This window comes from Watersipora subatra, chromosome 11 (genome assembly GCF_963576615.1).
Source record: "Watersipora subatra chromosome 11, tzWatSuba1.1, whole genome shotgun sequence".
In the NCBI taxonomy this organism is placed as follows: domain Eukaryota; kingdom Metazoa; phylum Bryozoa; class Gymnolaemata; order Cheilostomatida; family Watersiporidae; genus Watersipora; species Watersipora subatra.
The window spans coordinates 8,266,085-8,286,351 of record NC_088718.1 but is presented as its reverse complement, the minus strand read 5'-3'; the positions used below and the strand labels follow the sequence as shown (position 1 = coordinate 8,286,351).

General features: G+C 35.6%; 1 protein-coding gene across 2 annotated transcripts; it reads right to left on the bottom strand.

The window, feature by feature from the left end:
• Nucleotides 1–9,919: 9,919 nt before the first annotated feature.
• LOC137408413 (uncharacterized) lies at nucleotides 9,920–18,775 on the bottom strand. 2 transcript variants are annotated; one of them, XM_068094936.1, is made up of 3 exons: nucleotides 18,540–18,775; nucleotides 16,286–16,471; nucleotides 9,920–10,919 (listed from the first exon to the last, which is right to left on the bottom strand). In XM_068094936.1, exons 2-3 carry the CDS (start codon nucleotides 16,467–16,469, stop codon nucleotides 10,369–10,371), a joined length of 735 nt encoding a protein of 244 aa, XP_067951037.1. In that variant the 5' UTR covers nucleotides 16,470–16,471; nucleotides 18,540–18,775; the 3' UTR covers nucleotides 9,920–10,368. The 2 variants fall into 2 exon arrangements, with proteins under 2 accessions (XP_067951037.1, XP_067951036.1); XM_068094935.1 differs by lacking the exon at nucleotides 18,540–18,775 and adding an exon at nucleotides 18,092–18,224.
• Between the last annotated feature and the right edge of the window lie 1,492 nt (nucleotides 18,776–20,267).

Genomic DNA, 20,267 nt, shown 5'->3' with positions numbered 1-20,267 from the left:
CACGATGGTGCGAGAAGGCGGATGGGTAGAGTTCAAGGTTACATGTGCCTCCTGTCACCGATCGTACACTTGGGAAACAACTGCCAGGGTGAACAGAGCTCACGTCATCAACCCCCTGCTGGCAGCTGCATCACTCTTTTCTGGCGGATGCCTTACGCAGAACCTCCGTTTTCTGTCGCTCCTGAACATCGCAATACCAAGCCACAGCGTTTGCCTCTACCAACAAAGAGAATACTTACATGGTGTGAGTGTTAATATTTACTCATAAACTTGGAAAATGTGAGTAAAAGCTTGGCACACTAATTGAATAACGACATTTAGAAACAATTTTTTTTTGAAATGAAAATATGTCATCCTTCAAGCAAAATATATTATAATTCAAAATTCTGATTCATCATAATATAGCACAAAAAGGGGAAGAGGATTCTACATTCTTAGACTAATGATAATGATACAAATTAATCTTGTATAATGAAGTTTTACAATATTTTACAGTGTATTGCTGAGCAGTACACCCTGCATAACGAGGGATTGATGGCAGCAATCGATTGGGAGCTTGATTTGGCAGGTGACGGTAGATGCGATAGTCCGGGGCATTGCGCACTATACAGAGCCTACACTATGATGGATCAGAGCTGCGGTTTAATAGTCAGCAGCCATCTTGTCAAGGTAAAACTTTGACAATTTTTACTTCACAGCCTGACAAAAACCCAAATTTTTTAGTAGTTATCAATACATAAACATGAAGTTGCTCATCTAGCTAAATAGTTCATTCAAATAATGTGAAAGTAATTGTTGGTCGTAACTTTCTTTACATTGCAGTCAACAGAGACCACCAGCTCTAACACCATGGAGCTGGAAGGCTTCAAGCGATGCCAGTCCGATCTAATTTCCCACGACCTGAGAGTGAGGTCCATTACAACGGATGTGTGCATACTGCAAGCTTGTGTTTTGGCTTATGCCGCAAATTTGTCGCCGTGAGCGACGGCCTCTACCTGCATGCTTGGTGTCTAAGATTCGGGCTCTTTTCCCACCAACGAATGATGAAGAAGAGTTTGCAGACTTGCAAACAAGATTTGCGGCATAAACCAAAACAAGATTGCGGTATGCACACAACCTTTTCCGAGCATTTGGCGATGGCTCTCCAAATGGGAATAGATTATCTACCAAAACAACTATTGAAAAACAATAATTGCTGATCATCAAAATAATCTCGATTTTTATATAATAAAATCATAAAACTAATACACTCTCTACTGTAGTAAGTGTACAAGCCAAATATACCAGTTCTCCTTGTGTTCCACGAGTTCAGAATATGTGTGTTCAACTGATGCATTAAATGTGTAACACAAGAATTGTAGATAATGCTTGACACATTAGCATAACCTTGGTGTTGTTGGCATTAAATGAATATCCAACTCACTATGATATCGCAGGTAATTATTCCACCTCAACTCAAGGGGTGCAGACGCCACAAATTCGTTTACACCAGGATGCATACGCAGGCATTCATGCTCCCCTCGGTGAAGGAGACAATGCGCAAACTCAGCATAATGGCAGCACAAACATTCAGGAAGAGATGGCATGTCTTGACAACGCTCGCAGGCACACCACTCTGTAGCCGGTGGTATTAGCTCCTAAAGAAATGAACAGATATGTCTATGCAACCATAGCTAATACATCAGGTCGATGTTATCCAACAGTATATCAGTGCAGCACTAGATTTAAATATTAAAATTGTTAATGTTGTCATTCGAGAAAAATCTGTAATTATTTTTTCGCAATATTGAAGCGATAATTATCATCATTAAAATCATATATAATAATATTCGTTCTATCACTCTCAAGCTAAAACTATTACTACTAGCTAGCTTGGCACATAAGAGCTGGCTAGTGGCGGTGCTTACTTGCTGGGAGGTTTTATTCTGTTGAGGATTTTCTTCAGATAGAGCGTCAGACTCGAAACGCCAGGGTCTTAACTCTTCAGAATTTGACATTTTTTATGATCGCAACTCAGACATGAATAGTCAAACGGAATGGCCAAGCCGAAACTGTAAAGTAGCGAGCATCTATATTTGATACGGGGTCTTAGGTAAAACCCGAAGTGATTATCATAAACTATTGCTACGATAAGTTTGATATTGAGCTTTTTATTGGCCTTTCAATTCACGCGAGAACATCACGTGACAAGACAATAACCATACAGCGCGGATACGTCATCGAAATCAAGAGATTCCAATCTACGGCGGCTTTTTGTTTTTGAGCTTTTAAGAGCTTTTAATCACATTTCCACATATTTGGCACCTACCACACAACAGAGTAAAACATGGCGAATCTTTTGATACCAAATAACTGTAATGTGAATTTTGTTGCAAGTCAACCTTTAATGATTTTGGTTGGATAATCATACTTAGCGAGACCCTTTTTATATTAAACTTTTGCGCTAACTATATTGTTTGTAAATTATAACCCATTAGCTAACTAGTTGTTACTGCTCTTGAATAAAGCAGATTTTACAACATAAACACAACTTTTTAGCAGAACAAATTATATGTAGGTAGAGTAATTAGCACAAGTCTAAGTAGATTTTATCAGAAAGTATCAGTATTTTTCTATCATTTGTGATTATTTTGATGTCTGAGGTGATCTGACTGCCAGGATGTTTCAAGATTAAAGTCAAGAAAATTGATCAGATTCAACGAATGTGCAATTATGACATCTATAGTTGCAGAGAAACTGACAGAATAGAGATGTGTAACTCTACAACTTGAATGCGACAGCCGATATCAACTTATCAACAATAGAAACTAGCAATGTCATTTCGATACGCATTTGTCCTCTGAGCGTTTTAACTGCAACCGAGTTTTGTCAATTGTAATCTTGAAACATCCTAGCAGTCAGATCACCTCAAACATCAAAAGCAATCCCAAATTGTCCCAAATCTGTCGCTTTGAAATGCTGGTTTCTTCGTCGTCTTTGGACACTTCAACGAACTCGGAGTGGTGGAGCGTATCCATTCAAAGGCTCGCAGTACTGCTCCAACTCTGTGATGCTGCAGCGATGAATGCAGTACTCACACGGCATTCCACTCTGGTAACTTCCAATCGGATAGTTTAGGAGAGCGTTAGCTTCTTGGACATCAAGAAATATCTGTCGTGTTCCAGCTGTAAAAAAATAAGATTGTCGCAAAAGCTGACTGATAAGAAGATGGTTTAGACAAGGGATTGATATGTTTTGGTCAAACATTTCGGAAGCTATCAGAATAGTCTTGATAAATAGCGTCTACACTTTGTATTTCTCTTACTGTCACATTTCAGCATTCAATACTACATTTGGCCAAAATAGTAGTCTGTGTTACTTCACATCTACCATTCCAACTGAGATTACTACTGATATAGCTATAAAAATGCCGATTGATAGAAAAATGCGGATACTTTCTAATAAAATCAACTAAAATTTTGTGTAAATTTATCTTTAATAAACCTTTGCAACTTAATATACTTTACAGATATTCAATTTGTACTGAAGTTTTTGAACTTCAAAGATTTTCTAGTCAAATTTAAGTTTAACTTTGGTTTTACAGTACAAAAACTTTATTTGTGAGTCTGTTACCATCGCTAGCCATTGCCATTCCACCAAAAATTACTCTCCATAAAATAGCTCTAACAACCGCCAAAGTGTAAGCAACTCTTTCATGTTTTTCACTTTAGTAGTTGAATATTTCAACGTTATGGTTGTCTGTCAAGTCAAATCAAGTCATTATCAAGTCATTATCAAGTCATTATCAAGTCATTATCAAGTCATTATCAAGTCATTATCAAGTCATTATCAAGTCATTATTAAGTCATTATCAAGTCATTATCAAGTCATTATCAAGTCATTATCAAGTCATTATCACGTCATTATCAAGTCATTATTAAGTCATTATCAAGTCATTATCAAGTCATTATCAAGTCATTATCAAGTCATTATCAAGTCATTATCAAGTCAAATTATACTATTAGTTTTATTCATGCTACATTTAATTCAGGTACAATCTATTATTATTAACTGGCAGTCTGCTGCGCTGTGAGAGATCGTCAGGTTTAATAACTAATTTCACAACTATTCATAGGTGTAGCAAGGTGGTTGATTGGTGCAGTTAGTATAGTATTGGTTAGTTGGTATAGTTGTGGTTGGTGAGGGTGAAACTCATGAGTTCAAATCCTGTTTATAGCAATCTTTTTTCTAATCTCTAAATTTGGTTTCAGACATACGAACACCATAAGAAACCATAATCAAAAAATCATAATTATCATAATAAAGATTTGCATTGCTGTACCGCATAGAGGTTGAACACTGGTACAATTATCATAACTTCTTTTGCGCATCCTTTTAGCAAATATAATTCTAATATCAGCCAATGAAATCATGGCACAAGTTAAAACCTAGTCATGTATTCGAAAGTAAAAGAATGGTAAGAAAGCATAAAAGTATTAAACATTAATTTAATTAACAGAGAACATTAAAAAACGTTTTTTTTTATATTTTTGCCCGCAAGATGGTGACTTACCTGTCAGCACCAATGCAAAGGTTTATGTAATGGAGATGTTTGATATGGAACTATTTTGTTCAGATAATTACTGTTAAAGTATGACCTTGACCAAAGCTAGTGCATTCTTACGCAAGATAAACTTTCTGAAAAACAGTATTGGAGTATTTGTCAATGTGGCAGTTTATAACATACCGTAAAACCTTTAATTGAACGCCAGGCGCTCTATTTTTCAACCCTTTTCTAATAGTGGCAGTAAAATAGAGGTGATGCTCAATTAGAGGTTTCACGGTATGTTGTGTAGTGACAAATTACTAGGCTAAGTGGCTTTGTCAAAGTCTTATTATAATAGTAGGTGCATGTTATAAATATACCCATTTATTTTGCTCTGTTCTTTGAATTTTGTCATTTATACCTGCGTGTTCACCTTAAAATTTTGAATCACCATGATTACTAATTGCTGGAGTGTAATCACTTGCTTGCCAAAACTTTTGGTCAATCTTTCAAGGTCGACTAGTGTTAAAAACAACCTTTGAAATTGTATGAGAATGATTGTTTGTGCTTAATTCTTATCCCTCTTGATGTCGGTCTGTTGTTAAGTTATTAGTGATCTTCAAATGTACAGGTCATCCTCACTTAATGACAAGGTTTCATTTTGATGACTCCGTCATTAAATGATTCAAAAGTGATCATTAAGTGATGCAAAAAATTTGCATTGGTATTTCACGTTACCTAGAATTTACATTATAGAAGCATCTACTGTATTTTATTTTTATTTTGCTGCTTTAAGCATATTTTTGACAATCTTCACAATTTTTAACACGTCGTCGAAACTGAGAGTCCCCATTAAGCGATGGCTACATGCGTCAATATCTTGTCAATATCAGTGGTGTCGTGGATAGTAGCTCTATTGCTCTACTACATTCACAGAGAACTAATAGAGTGTTGTCTTTGAAATTTATGGATAATGGCGCTATTGTTCTCACGGGAGCTAATAGAGCTTTGTCTATATAGTTCATAGATAGTACCTCTATTGTCTAGAAAGTGGCAAGAAAGGTTTCTATGAAATTTTGCACTCAAAAATCATAAAAAACCTTTGAAAATCCTGCTATGAAGAACAAGCACCAGTCTATCAAAAATTTCCTCACATTGGTGGTTTAGTTTTGTAACTATTTGGCTAAATTCCTTTGTATCATTAAAGATGGTCATCATCAAATGATGTTGCTTTTTAGGACCAAAGGCTATAAACATTATTATAGCTTGTTCAGGTCAGTCTACATGACATGTTACATAGGCTAGACACATGTAATATAGGCTATGTACATGTAATATAAGCTATAATACACGTAAAACATTGTAGAATATAATACATGGTCATTGTAGCATATAATACTTTGGTCTCGCGAAAGAAAGAAATCACTTGAAAACATCTGCGTGCAGCTCTATAGAAATAGGCAATTGTAACAATTTCTAATACCGGCTCAACATCACCCAGGTTAACAAGGTTTGCCCTAGATCGCTTCCTCTCTCCTGCACCCCATGAATATTTGGATAATAAAGATGAAGATATTTGCTTCAAAATTGTGAATTATTTCTCCTAGGTTTATGCATATAGTTAATTTCTCAGGCCCGAGTGACCTAGATTGTTATTTTCCATATTCCAGTAGTCAATATTATGACATAATCAATCACAAAACATGATTGCATAAATTACGCAAACGAGTGCCTGCGGCCTTTAGTTACACTAAAAGGCAACATAAAACAGCTGATGCAATAAACAAGCCTTGATGAGCAACTTTTAACATTTATGTCACCTGCTGTCACCCGTCAACTATGTACCTGCTCAAATACCACCACCCTTTGGATTTTTTTGGTGCTCAATAAAAAGCTTTGCCAATTTTGAATTGGAACACGAGGCAAAAAATAAAACGAGACATAGTTTGTATTTTTTTCATTCATGTCTCTGTGAAGGATGGCGAACATTTGAAAAAACAATTCAATTGTGTATTTAACCATTGATAGCGGTGAGCCAGGTTAGAGCAAGCCAAATGACGCAATTTTGAATCTGAGAGGAAAGTCCTAATATTTTTACACAAACCTCATGTTTGTTGTTACTAGTCATAGTTACATGCAAATAATATTTGACTTGGCACAGCGATAAAGCAGTTTTTAAGGTGATGCCTAGAAAAATGAGACCAATTATCTCAGACAATAATCTCCCGGTCGTTGGACTGTCTTTGGTTGCAGAGTCATTGAAACATGATGACACGAATGACCACAAAACTTGGACGTGAAGCTTAGCAGATGTCTGGCCACTAGCTAGAATGACCTTATACGCTGCAGACGCTATGAAGTTTTAACACGTTGAAGTCTTGTATATACGTACAAGCAGGTCTCCTGATTCCAGACAGTATCAACAACTTTCCATGGACGGTGAAAGCAATTAGACTAGCACAAATTTTTTTTGAACTAAATATCATTTTGAAGCTACAAGCTTGCAGAGCTCCAAAAACAAAACAAAACAAATACAGTAAATAGTATTATTTCGCAATCTTTCAAAGACGTGATGTTTTAGTTAACTGAAGAAACATAATGATTGCAGTACACTGAGTCAGATAGAGCCTGTATATTTGTTATGAATATAAAAAGAAATCAGATGCGACAAATAGTTTATTTTATGATGAGTGACATTGCGAACAGAAATCAACTAAATCTATCGACCTCTAATAGAACTGCAGCACTTTTTATACATTGCTATTGCCAGAAAATAACAGCCTCAAAAGTCGCGACTTAAACATGATTTGAACCTTTATGAAACATCAAGAAATCACAGGAGATCTAATCCCTAGCATCTATTTACTTTATTTATCTCATGAAAAGTTTGGGAGTTACCCCAGTTGCCTTCGGCAAAAACCTGATTATTAACACTTTGAGGTCTAGTTTGGTATGTACAAGTAGAACCCCCTGATGCTAGACAGTATTAACAACTTTACATCAACTGTGAAAGTACTTACAGTAACACGATTCCTTTTCAACTGAGTATCATTTTGATAAGAAAGTCTTTAGCCTCGCATTCGCTATAACTTTTACCTAACTTTTTGAAAACTGTTTCAAACTGATCTGAGAAGAAAGACTGAGCGATGCTGTTTTTGAAAGCGACTTCTTGACTATACTTGGCTATCGAGAACCGGCTCGTATCTCAAAGATTATTCGTATCTTAAGGTAGAAACTTGCTGGAAAGTCAGCTCTTATCCCGAGTTTCTCGCGTGTTGGAGCACTTGTATGTAGAGGTATGACTGTATGACAATAAACATTTCTTGCTGCGAAAATGTCGTATGGGTGCCTTGAAATCAGATTTCATTCAGTTTTGAGAAGAAATCAATAAATCGAAACAGAAATCAAATAAATAAAATAGTATTTTTACGCTTTTTTCAAAAAAGTAATGTTTTAGACTTATTTGAAGAAACATATGATTGTAGTACACTGAGTCTGATAATGTGTATAATATTCGTTATATAGAAAAGCAAATAGTTTTAGTGTGGAGCTCTTGTTGCTGAGAAGGAGCTTTTACCAAAGGTTTAAAGCATTATCAATAGTTTCAATGAGTGTGTCATTAGAAGCTACTGTTCTGTCAGCAGCCATTTTTAATTTCTCGGTAGATTAAAAGTGATCTCAGTATTTTGGGAATGCTGCCAAAACTAGTAGACCAATCAACTTTTTCCAATCGAAATTTTACTCGAAATGCATTACACGCAAAGCGACTGCAATTTCGTATTTCTATGTAAGCCGGAAGTACGGAAAACAAGCCAAAACTATGCAACGGAGTGAACTCAGCTGCACAGGGTCAAGTGAGAAAACAATTCCCAGAACTATTTCAAGCTTCAAGGTGTTCAACAAGCTAATATGTATAATTCTCACTGTAGAAGCTAAATGTTCCGAGCTAATAGAAAAGTTATTTTTATTATTTCCTGTTCTTTTGATCACAATCACCAACCCAAACTGAAATTCGTTCACCTAAAGAGCTATCTTATTACATTAAAAAGCAATTCACACATGCCAAGTAGTTAGAGATCTCCAAGAACATTCTAGAGCCCTGGGTGACCTATTAATGTGGTATAACAGTCACAGTTCATAAGTTCATCAACATTTTGGCATCAGCTACATTAGGTACTTGCAATGTTCTATGCCAATAAAATTTCTTATTTTATTAGTAAATCTTTAGATTGCCAATTTTGGTACCAGCTACAAATTATCAAGATGACTATTGAAAAGTAAAGGGTAAAAGACTTGGCTTGACCTTTTTAGCGAGAAGTGATAGCAATTAACAAGTTTTTGAGAGCAACTTTTTGCAAAATTCTCAAACTGTCAATTTCGGTTTAGCGATTTGCTATCTAAATTTTTAAAATATTTCTTTAAATGTAGTGTGCATATCTATTTATTTCATCCTTGATTGCAGCAACTGTCTGAGCATCAGACCTGTTTACTGTTAACTGTCTTAACAGACCTCGTTTACCTCATGTATGAGAATTCTACCCTTGTCTCAAACAAGGCTTTCAGCTAGACTGCAAACTGAAAATTTGAGTAAATTTTAGTAATTTTGTAATGTTCGAAGTGTTGTTAGCCTATGCATGTAAGAGTTATCTTCTCATTAGGTTTCTGTACATAGCAATGAATCAATCATTTGTCTGGCTATGTAGGAGTGTGGTTTGGGATGATTTTTCTAAGAAACCTGACTAAAATTTCAGTTGTACCTTTTGTGATGCTGAATTTTTGAGAACACCAACTGTTTTGACACTATTTAGCCATATTTTTGACAGATGTGAGTAGAGTTTAAAAAAATGCAAATTGAGTTTTGCTGACCACATAGATGAATGAAACAGTTTTATACTTGATTGAGTTTGCATTTTGTTTTGTACATTAAGATTCTGATTATCTATAAATATCTGTAAAGTGACCGCTACAGCTGCAGCTAGTACATTTGAGCCAGTTTTCCGCTCTACCAATGAGATTAGGAGTAAGTTCAAAGTCCGGCGATTATCATGAATAACAAGTCTGAAAATCTGAAGTTGGTAAATAAAGTTAAAAGCCCCTTTGAAGATAAACTATCAAAAATATTGACAAACAATTTGAAGCTAAGCCAAACTGACCTATATTTTTGCCTTGTTGTGACTGACCAGGTGCTCTTTCCCCTAGTGCCCAAGGCAATCCCAAGGGCACTGCAACAACTGACACAACAGAATATATTTAATGCATCCCCAGCCACAAAAAGGTTTTTCGTTGAAATGTTGTAAATATGTGTGGCATGAAGTTGCCAGGCACAATCTAACCATAATTGTATGATTGATTTAGAAATTTGATTGCCAGATCTCAAAACCAAGTCAGTTCAAATTCTTTATCATCTTTATTACTATTCCAAGCTTGTGTCTGTGCAACAAAATAAAAAACTGTGTGAAAGACAGCAATACCATTAAAATTAGAGCTTATATATTTAGTGAACTATAATAAAATGATGCTTTCATTGACTATTGATTATTGATTGAATGAAACTAGGAGTTCTATAGAAAACCAAGTTCCAATGTCATAACATCATATCATCATGCTGTCTATTCTTTGGTACTTCTGTTAAAGGCCATTAAAAGGCCAAATTTAACCAACATTTCTTAAGTCATACAGTGCAACAATCTGTACTCAGCTTTGACAACTACTAGAATAAACTGTTCCAAGGTCCTATGGATACAAACACCAAAACACAAACATTTTTTGTCTGTTGGTGGTTCATAAATAAACAAAAATAAACTTCTCGGCATAGAATAATAAGATTATTCACAAAAACTTGTTTACAAACAACTTTTGTGGCGGCGTGGATGAGACGAAAGTTGTTGCGATTCCTTGTTTGTGTCACATAATACTCTTGACTTGGAGGCATTTGCCGGTTCTTCTCTACCCTGGCTGTCCTTGCTGAGAGGCTGTGACCTGTTTACAGACGCCTTCGCGTTTCTCTCGCTAACCAAGTTATATCGGACCAATACCTTGTTTTCTATATTCTCTAGCTTCCATGATTTTATCTTTCTAACCTGATCAAATTTCTCAATAGAAAGCTGTCCGATCCGAGGAGCCAGCGGGCCCATTACAGACGCATTGATGGCATTATAGATTTCATCAATGTCTGTCACTTTGAAATGCTGGTTTCTTCGTCTTCTTTGGACACTTCGACGAACGCGTAGTGGGGGAGCGAATCCATTCAAAGGCTCGCAGTACTGCTCTAACTCTGTGATGCTGCAGCGATGAATGCAGCATTCACACGGCATTCCACTCTGGTAATTTCCAATCGGATAGTTTAGGAGAGCGTTAGCTTCTTGGACATCAAGAAATATCTGTCGTGTTCCAGCTGTAAAAAAATAACATTATTGCAAGAGCTGGCGGATAAGAAAATGGTTAGACAAGAGATTGATATGTTTTGGTCAAACATCTCGGAAAGCTATCAGACAAATCTTGATAAATAACGTCTACACTTTGTATTTCTCTTACTGTCACATTTCAGCATTCAATACTACATTTGGCCAAAATAGTAGTCTGTGTTATTTCACATCTACCATTCCAACTGAGATTACTACTGATTTAGCTATAAAGCAATTAATACCTTTGCTTATCTTATTCATCCAACATATTAATAAAAACATGGCAGCGACTTGCAACAGCAAAAAATATCAGTTTGCCATGATGAGGTAGCAGGTACTACAAAGTCACGACTATTGATACCAGTGTTTCTCTGCTGCCAGCCAGAGTTTGCAATGCAGAAATGAAATGCAGTTCACAATGCAGATATGAAATGTAAACCAGAAAGAAGGGACAAATTATATGCCAAAATTGAAGCTCAAATCAATTAGACAATAAAATGTAACTTCAGCATGCAATACTGCAGTAAAATCACACTCATGGAGGAGGGAAACTGCTCAGCCTAATGCAGAAGAAATGGCCACAGAAAGGGGTAGTTGACCGCAAGCGAGAGGAAGGAGCTTGCGGAATCAGCTGTTGAGATATTTGTGCCAGGGCATCAGTGGCTCTATCAGTTTAAATAATTAATGGGCTTTCTACTGCTGTAGTCAGCATATAGATGAGCATACAGAAACTTTAGTAGATGTTATGGGAAGGTATCAGGTATCTTTCACTTGTAATTGTTTTTATGTTTGAGGTGACCTAATGTTTTAGGACTAAGTGACAAAACTTGATAATGGTTAAAATGCTCAAAATAAATTACGTGCAAAATGATGTCGCTAGTTGTGATGGTTGCTATAGTTGATTGATATTCATCGTTTTTTTTGACGTCATCACCCTGTTTGCACATGCGCTCATCTACGAAAAAGCCGCCAGCTTTGTAAAAAACGATCGTCATTCTCTTGATTAATGTTATTTTTTGGTGTTGTTTTGATACTCAAATAAAAAATTTGCTAGCAAAACCATTGTTTGCAATAATTAATTGCAGAAGCTTCATGTTTTTAGTGATAAAAGTTGTCCATAAAGATGGCTGACAAGGATAGAATGACGTCATGAAAAAAAACGAAGGATTGGCTATGACATTCAGGTTGCAACGTTACACGTCTCTATTCTGTCAGTCTCTTTGCAACTATAGACGACATAATCACACTTTCACTTGATCTTTATGTTTTAACTGTGATCAAGTTTTGTTGATTTTACTCTTGAAAAATCCTGGCAGCCAGATCACCTCAAACGTCAAAAACAATCGCACATGATAGAAAAACACTAATACTTTTTTTTAAAAACCTACTAAACTTTTGTACAAGTTCATCTTTACTAATTGAAATTACATTAATTTGTTTTTAATTACAGACACAAAATTTTAGTAGAAATTGACATATGAATATTTTCTTCTAGAACAAACTTGAATTACAATGATGCTTTTAGCCAACTTTAACAAAAAGGCAAAAAGCAATGTATTTCTGTTCTTGCGAAAGTAAAAGAGATGACAGTGATACGGTTGAGCACTGTACCATTAGGAGCTTATGTTGCTTATAGAAATAGACTTGAAAAATAAAACCTCAACATGAAACCAAATTTTCCATTTTTGACCTTTTTTGTGTTACATTCTGAAAAATTGAGCAGAACTTCTAAAAAATACTTCAAAGCAATTCATTACAATCCTTCTGAAAGGTTAAAATATAGGGTACACAGTGTCTGACCAAAGACTAGCAAAGTAGGCGTATCCCACCCAAAAAAACTTCAGTTTGTAAAGTACAGCCGCCTTAAACTTAAAACAAATTTAAAACAACTAATTGTTCCAGGTATTTTCTGTCAGGCAATTGCATGATTCCATTCGTTGATTTTTGCCTCAACGGCGAATGAATTCCTAGTTTTGAAATAAAACAACTATTTTAATTACTACAAACATGTTCTCCAATTAAATACAGGCTTAGGCTACTCCAAGATCTAATCCAAAATGTTCAGTAACAAGAGTTTAGGTTTTCTGTTGCTTCAGTTACAGTCTTAAACCAAAGCCTTAACTTTCTTCCATAGATGAAATTGACAAAAAGATTTCTGTGGCTAAACCATACAGGTTGAACATATAAACCCGCTGACTTACTATTGGCCAATTGAAGAAACAGCTGTCAGTGGTCAGTTTAAGTGGTCAGTAGAAATAGCATATGACTTGGGTATGTGGATGGGTGCCTTACAAAGGTTGATTTGCTTTGAAGCCTTCAGAAGGCTATAAAGGCATTTTACAGTCAATTTGTAAATTTTTTGCAAATGCAGGTTTAATTTCTAATTTGCACTGAATTAACTCACCATTTGAAGGCTTGGATAGCACTCATACCCAAATAACTACCTGCTTTTAAATGCCAGGTTATTTGTTAGCAAGAATGAGGTGACTCACCACTGCTATGAAAATGTAATGGCTCTAAACTATGTGAACCCTGCTAATTTTAGGTTTGTTTTGTTACAGTGTGGAAAGTACTTCACCAAATTTGTCAAAAATGTTTTGATCACATCAGATCTGAGTGATCAACAACTTAAATCATGCTTCTATATTGTGGTTTCTGATAAAGGTCTAGATACATCATGAAATGTTTTTCTTCACTGCTAGAGTGGGGGGGGGTTGTGGTAAGATTTTCATTCCAATGGTATCTACAAGCTGTTCCCTACTGAGAGCAGTTTTGATTTGCTAGCTCCTGATTGGCTAATTCCTTTAGCGCCGAGTACACTTTTTGCATTTATCAAATGTTCTAAAATAATTTTCTATGTACAACGATAGAGCAGACTCTCTATCTGAAGATAAATACATTGTGATTTCTTAAAAAAACCCTTTCATCACTCTGGGCAATTGGTTAAGGGGTTGCTATGACTAGACACCATATACTGGCATTAATAGAAGGCGTTTAGCGAGGACAAACAAGGTCACGCTACGTTAGGTTGTTGAGACAGCTGCAAGGCTATTGGTCACTATGGCAGTGACCTCAGTGTTTGTTGATGAGTTTTCTATGGTGTCTGAAGGATGGTTTGAACTTGTGGCGGTTTAGAAACCAAAGACTGTCTCAACCGAGACCATAACCAGGCACTAATTAATTATGGCATACCGTTGGGTGGAAAACTTACATACCCAGCATTCTAGTAGGTAGCCAAATCACAAAAATAAATGTTGTTTATAACTCTGTGATCTTATGGTTTAAGGTTGTCAAATTTTAAAGTAAAAATGTGGCATAAGGTGGCGTGGAATCACCTAAAACCTGTTAAAAAGTAAAATGTCTTCTTTTATTGAGCAATCTGTCATTCTAAATGAAAAACAAGTTGTTATAGTATTTTCAAAGAGCCTTATTACCACTTTTGCAAGTCTTTCTCTGTAGCCAAAAGACGTGTCATGAATACTGATGCTATGGAAGAGTGCTGCCCCACATCGTCTAACATTTGCAAAAAACTAGCTCCATAGTCTTTAAATGGCTTTTTAAAATTTATTAGTGGCTCTCAGATTTAATAATTTTTATTTTAGTTGCTTAGCCTGTGATTTGGTAGTTGGTTCAGCGAGGAGTATGCGCCTAAAGCAGAGCATATATAAATGGTTCCAGAGGGTAAGGTAGACGATTTGCTGATGCACTATGTTTCCATGACGTGTATTATGTGAATTCGGAGTTGTGTTTCCATGACGCATATCATGTGAATTTGGAGTTGTGTGCAAGTCGCATTACTGCTCGAATTAAGTGTTTCTATAGACATTCACATGATTGTTGAAAAAAGGCAAAGAATTGTAGGCTGTATGATAATAATTAGCGATGCAGTTGACAACGCAAACACGTTAAACTCGATCGAAAAGAGGCGACCAAAGTATTGGAATGCTGCTTCCATTATTCGCAAGCATGATAGATTTGATAGAGTTTTGCGAATCGAAAAACTCACTTAGCTTGCGAATTTAGGCTGTTTCCTTGATACGGTTAACTTGCAGATTGGCTCAAATTTGTGAATCGTGCGTGTCATGGAAACACAGTAATAGTGTATTTTCAAGAAAGGATAAAATCTGTTTTAAAGCTTTCATCACTAAACATTAAAAGTTATTTTGTATTCACATCATTCTGATATTCAAAATGTACCCGAGTTGCAAATGTATTTAGGCTTCATGATCTTGTGAGTTTTATTTTCCAATAGTTGACAGAACTGACAACGAGTTGTCTATATTATACGTGCCTCCTTATTTGTACTTTTATGAGGCATGAAACAGCACAAAAGCTGCTAATCATGTCAAGAGCATTATAAAGTGCAAAAAGTATGCTCACTTATCATAATTATCCAATCAAACTCGGGATGCAAATGCATCACAAATGAAAACCGATATGCTGAACTTAGGGCTGATGTCATTGGCTGCTGAAGCGTTACTTGGTTTTCATAGAGAGTTGTAACACGTTTCAATTTGTGTGGGAGGCAATAAAACTAATCTTAAGTGAAATAATTTAAAATTAAAAATACATTGTCACTAATATTTCTGAAATTTGATGAGTATAAAGTAAAATATTGTTCCAAAAAATGATGACACTGTTTTTAGTAGCGTTAGCTTAACACTATTAAACAATTTATGTTGTTTTAGGGTACTTAGTGAATTATATTATTTTTAATCACTCTCATAACTTATCAGTTTCTCAGCAATATAAGGCTACAGCAGGCATCTCTACTTAAACTTACAATAGTTAACAACCATTATCCACCAGTTTCAATAAACACTTTCCTCTCTCTTATCTCCTAGTACTAAAATAACTATTTTTAATCCTTGAAGATGAACATGCTTGAAATCTGTGGTTTTCCAAGAAAGTATCAGTATTTTTTATCATATTATTATTTTTATTATTTAAAGTGATCTGACTGCCAGGATGTTTCAAGATTAAAATCAACATAGCTTAATCGCTGTCAAAACCCTAAAAAAAACATTGATTTAAAATGACATCACTAGTTGTTATCATTGCTATAGTTGGTATTGGCTTTTGTGTTCAAGGTGCAGCATTACACGTCTCTATTCTGTCAGTCTCTTTGTAACTACAGACATCATAATCATAGTTTCGCCAGATCTGGATGTTTTAACAGCGATCAAGCTTTTGCAATTTTAATCTTGAAACATTTTGGCTATCAGAACGCCTCAAAAATCAAAAACAATCTCAAATGATTTTCCAAAACTTTGTAATAAAATTTTAAACAACTTCATCTTTATTTAAACTAAAACAATTGAGCTAAGTTAATGTCTTTTAGCAAAAGAGAGCTTACCTATTATACCGACACTCTTGGAAGGAGAGCAACGAGCAATGATGAAATCTAACAGCTGGAATACGCAGTGTTCAGTGAATGGATTTCTATACTCATCAGCTGTGCAGGTGTACTCCAAGTCAGCTTTCACCATCTGACACAGCATCGCCATCAGCAGTACGATTGAGCTCTCCTCGAGACGCATGGCTGTAATAAATAGGTCATCTTTAGATCCGCTCACAAATTTGAATCACTACGTTTTCAGGGTGTAGATGATATGGATGTGGAATTGTGGAATACCTTGCAATGAGTATTTTAACGGACATTTGTTTGTTGCGAATTAACCCAGGAGCTTTGTTAAAAATAAAAAGTTCGATACAAAAGGTCATAGCTGTGTACTCCTGTCTGGCATAGCAGCAATGCTTTCAAAATAGGAACGGCTAAAGTGTAGAAAAATTTTAAAATGGAATAACTTGTGCGAAACGTTCTTGAGCATTGTTCGCAAGGGCTTCTTCCATTTTTCACAGACAAGAAACATTCGATAAAAATTTGCGAGTAACATAACTCTCTAGATTTATGTGTTTATATCAGTTCTTTCTCATGAATGATGCAAACTTTTGTGATAAGCATGCCATGAAAACATAGAAAATGTAAGGAATCAGCAGCTTTATCATAAATCTTTTTGCTTTATAGCAAAAACTATCAGCAGCTTTGAAAAAGTGATGAAGCGCTTAAAGTTCAGCATAACCTCTCGTACAAGGGATGATGCGAGTGAATTAAAAAAAAGCGATAAAATTCTTGTGGTAATTCCTAAACAAGTCTGAAACAAAGTAAATATATAACAAAATTTTCACAGCGTAGTAATCAATACTTGCTAAGTGATTTAAATAATCTGTAAAAGAGGCATCGCCTTTACTTCAACTATTTGTGGAGTTATTTGGGAGTTGTGTTCTCTTGTGCGTTTCTTTACTTATTCTCACAAACTCTATACTAGCATTTGCTTGCGAGTTTTTAAAGCTAGTCACGGTAAGTTTTAAATGAGCTTTTAATAGTAACATATGTTTAATGACTCTGCTCTTTAATCTACTGGAATTCTGTCGTACTCTCTTTTGGAAAATTGGAACTTTTCAAAGTTTTTCTATTGACAGATTTTCTCCTTTTATCTCAAACTGTTGCACATACATTGACTTCTATACCTACAGCTTTTAAATTCAAAGAAATGCTGCTAATCTCTTAGGTTTTCAGGTCTCCAGTGAAAGGCCATATGCTGATGTTACTCAGAAGGGTATGAGATAACATTTGTGACTCATTGTTGAGCAGTTGAACTAGATAGAATCTGTCTTAAAAAGTGGCAAATTAATTTGCCTAAAAAAGCCATTACTAAGGTTTTGCAAAGAAATTTCAACTGAAATGCTGATGATATGTCCTTAATAGTAGAAATGTTCATAATAGGTCAGCTGACACACTTCAACTGCTGCCAATAGATGAATCAAATCCTTAGTAATTACTGAACCTTTGAAAATCCACAATAATTATTTTGCTTTAAATGAGCTACCTAGTTGCTATATTTTTTACCAAATTTCAAGAAAATCTTAGAAAAACTGTGTTTCACATTTTAGAAAGATACAATGCGAACAAATGCAAAAGATATTCTAACACTTGCTACTGTCAATTAGTTTTGAATGATTAAAATAATTTATGGGCTTTGGTAATTTTTTATTGAAGAGGTTTTTTTATTTTATTTCTTATTACAAAATATATCTTTATTTATAATAAGAGCTGTGCCCGTCCGTTTGAAATCTTGCTAAGGGCCTTAGAAAAGATTACCTCGCATGAGAATCAAACCCAGGTATCCCGTGTTGAAACTAAGCTTTCTACCAACTGCACCACTTGGCAACCTTGCTGTTTAGGGAATATATATGCAGTTACTTATCACACATGACGATCTCCCACGGCGGGCCAGACTGCCAGAATACTAGAACCCAGAAAATCTGCAAAAATATTTATTCCAATATTTTATTTCGCAGCGAAAAGCACCAAGTTTACAAAATTGTCTTTAGTGTGTATTCTTATTTTTAATCCCTGTTACTAGTTTTGGTTACCAGACTTTTGAGTAGTAACCTGCATCAGTTACTATGTCTAGTGCCTAGGTCTATGTCTAGGTTGTTGAAAAATCTATTAACTTTCTCATAAAAAATAACCTCACATGAACTAAGAATCAGTCAAGCACATGAAACTAAACTGCGGCTATAATTCGTATGTACAAAATACCTACCTTCTGAAAACTGTATGAAGCTTGCTACACCTGCTGAGACTTGTTGTTAAGTGTCAACTAGCTGGCTAATCTGTTATGTTTTATAAGTGTCTCTGAGTGGTTTAAATATATTCCTAAGAGACTTTCGACACCTCAATCAGTAATTGCTGATAAAAAAGACGTGTTTACGAATACCTTCGGTTTCTGTGGTGTCTGAGCAGACAGAAGGAAAGATACGGGATATTGACTCTACGCACGGACGCACCAATAATAAATGTTTACTGGCTGCTAGTGGTGGCTTTTATAAGTCATTTACTCAGTCCTGCTGAAAGAAAAGCTCATGTGTTCGTGACACATTCCTCTGATTAGTCCTACTGAAAGAAAATCTCATACGTTTGTGATTCGTTTTTCTGTGAATTGTGCAACACTTGACAGAAACACTAGGAATGTTATATTAAACAATGTTAACAAATACATAAACATTTTGAAAATGATAGACAGCTAATTGTGTTTAATTGAAATATAAAAAATTATGTAGGTGTACAACTCAATTATAGACCTACTCTCAATGCATTTAGAACACTGCTGTCTCTGATGCCTAATAATAAAAAATAGTTATAATATAATGGTTTTCACAAGATGCTATAAAACTTTTGAAGTTAGAGAAAACCTTTTAGACAACTTTTTAAGCGTCTATATTAATGATTCCCACTTTGTCATTGCGTGTGTCTGTCTGTTTGTTTGTGTAAATGCTATGCGATTCCGCATTTTTGGTTGATTTCATCCAAACTTTATAATCATTTGCTTGTTACCTTTTACCAGGTGGCTAATGGTATTTGATTTTAAAACTCTGTCTGGTTTCTGAGAACCAGACTCCTAAACACCCACCTGCAGTATCTGATTAAAAATTTAAAAACCACATGCGTCACAGGGCTTAATACTAGTACAATCAAAAAAACTGTAACATTCTACAATAGACTACAACAACTTAAAGAATACTTGACTCCTTGAGTGATGCAAATGCTTAGCAGCAGTTCAGACCATAGACCGTATAAGGAAATGACAATTTTAACCACAGATAATCTAAATCTTAGTATCAGCATCAACATTAGTGGTGTTACTGCTAGCAGAAGTTTCGAAAAAACCTATTGTTCCTAAATTGTCCAGCATGTCTTAAAATAGTAGCATCTTTACGAAACTGCTGCTGACACGATGCCTGTGGGCCTAACACCAAGATGCATATCACAGCAATCTGAGCAAATCGATATACAAGATTGTTTTCCAGCATCAGTATAGTTGATCACCCAAATGTACGTCAAGTTCAAACCTCAAAGTGTCATCATAGGAACCGTGAAGAGGCTGAGGTCATCGGGACTACTGAGCCTTGATAATTGTTTTGGCATGCTTTTTATTGATGTTGATGAAGAACAGGTTTGAAGTGATTTGCTTCTGATGTAGGAGTGTGTGAGGTCCTTCCACAGAAACAAACCGCACAAATATCTGTGTAGTAGGAAACTTTTAAGCCTGGTTTCCATATGACAGCGCAATGATCGTTGCGCGGCCCAGTGATCGTGCGCAATGCATTTCTATATTTCCATATTGCGTTTCCATATCGCGCATAGGCGCCATGCCTGCATTGAACAGGGTGAATAATTTCCTTACGTTTTCGTAGGAGAGACATATTTCTTCGAAAAAATAGCCCTCCGTTGCGAAATTGCGCTGTCATATGAAAACCAGGCTTACTCTTTC

Bases quoted from the DNA above. Each gene is read 5' to 3' on its own strand.
- LOC137408413 (XM_068094935.1), bottom strand. The intron at 10,920-16,285 runs GTAAGCTCTCTT...ATTTTTTTACAG, and splicing joins CAAGAGTGTCGGTATAATAG to CTGGAACACGACAGATATTT.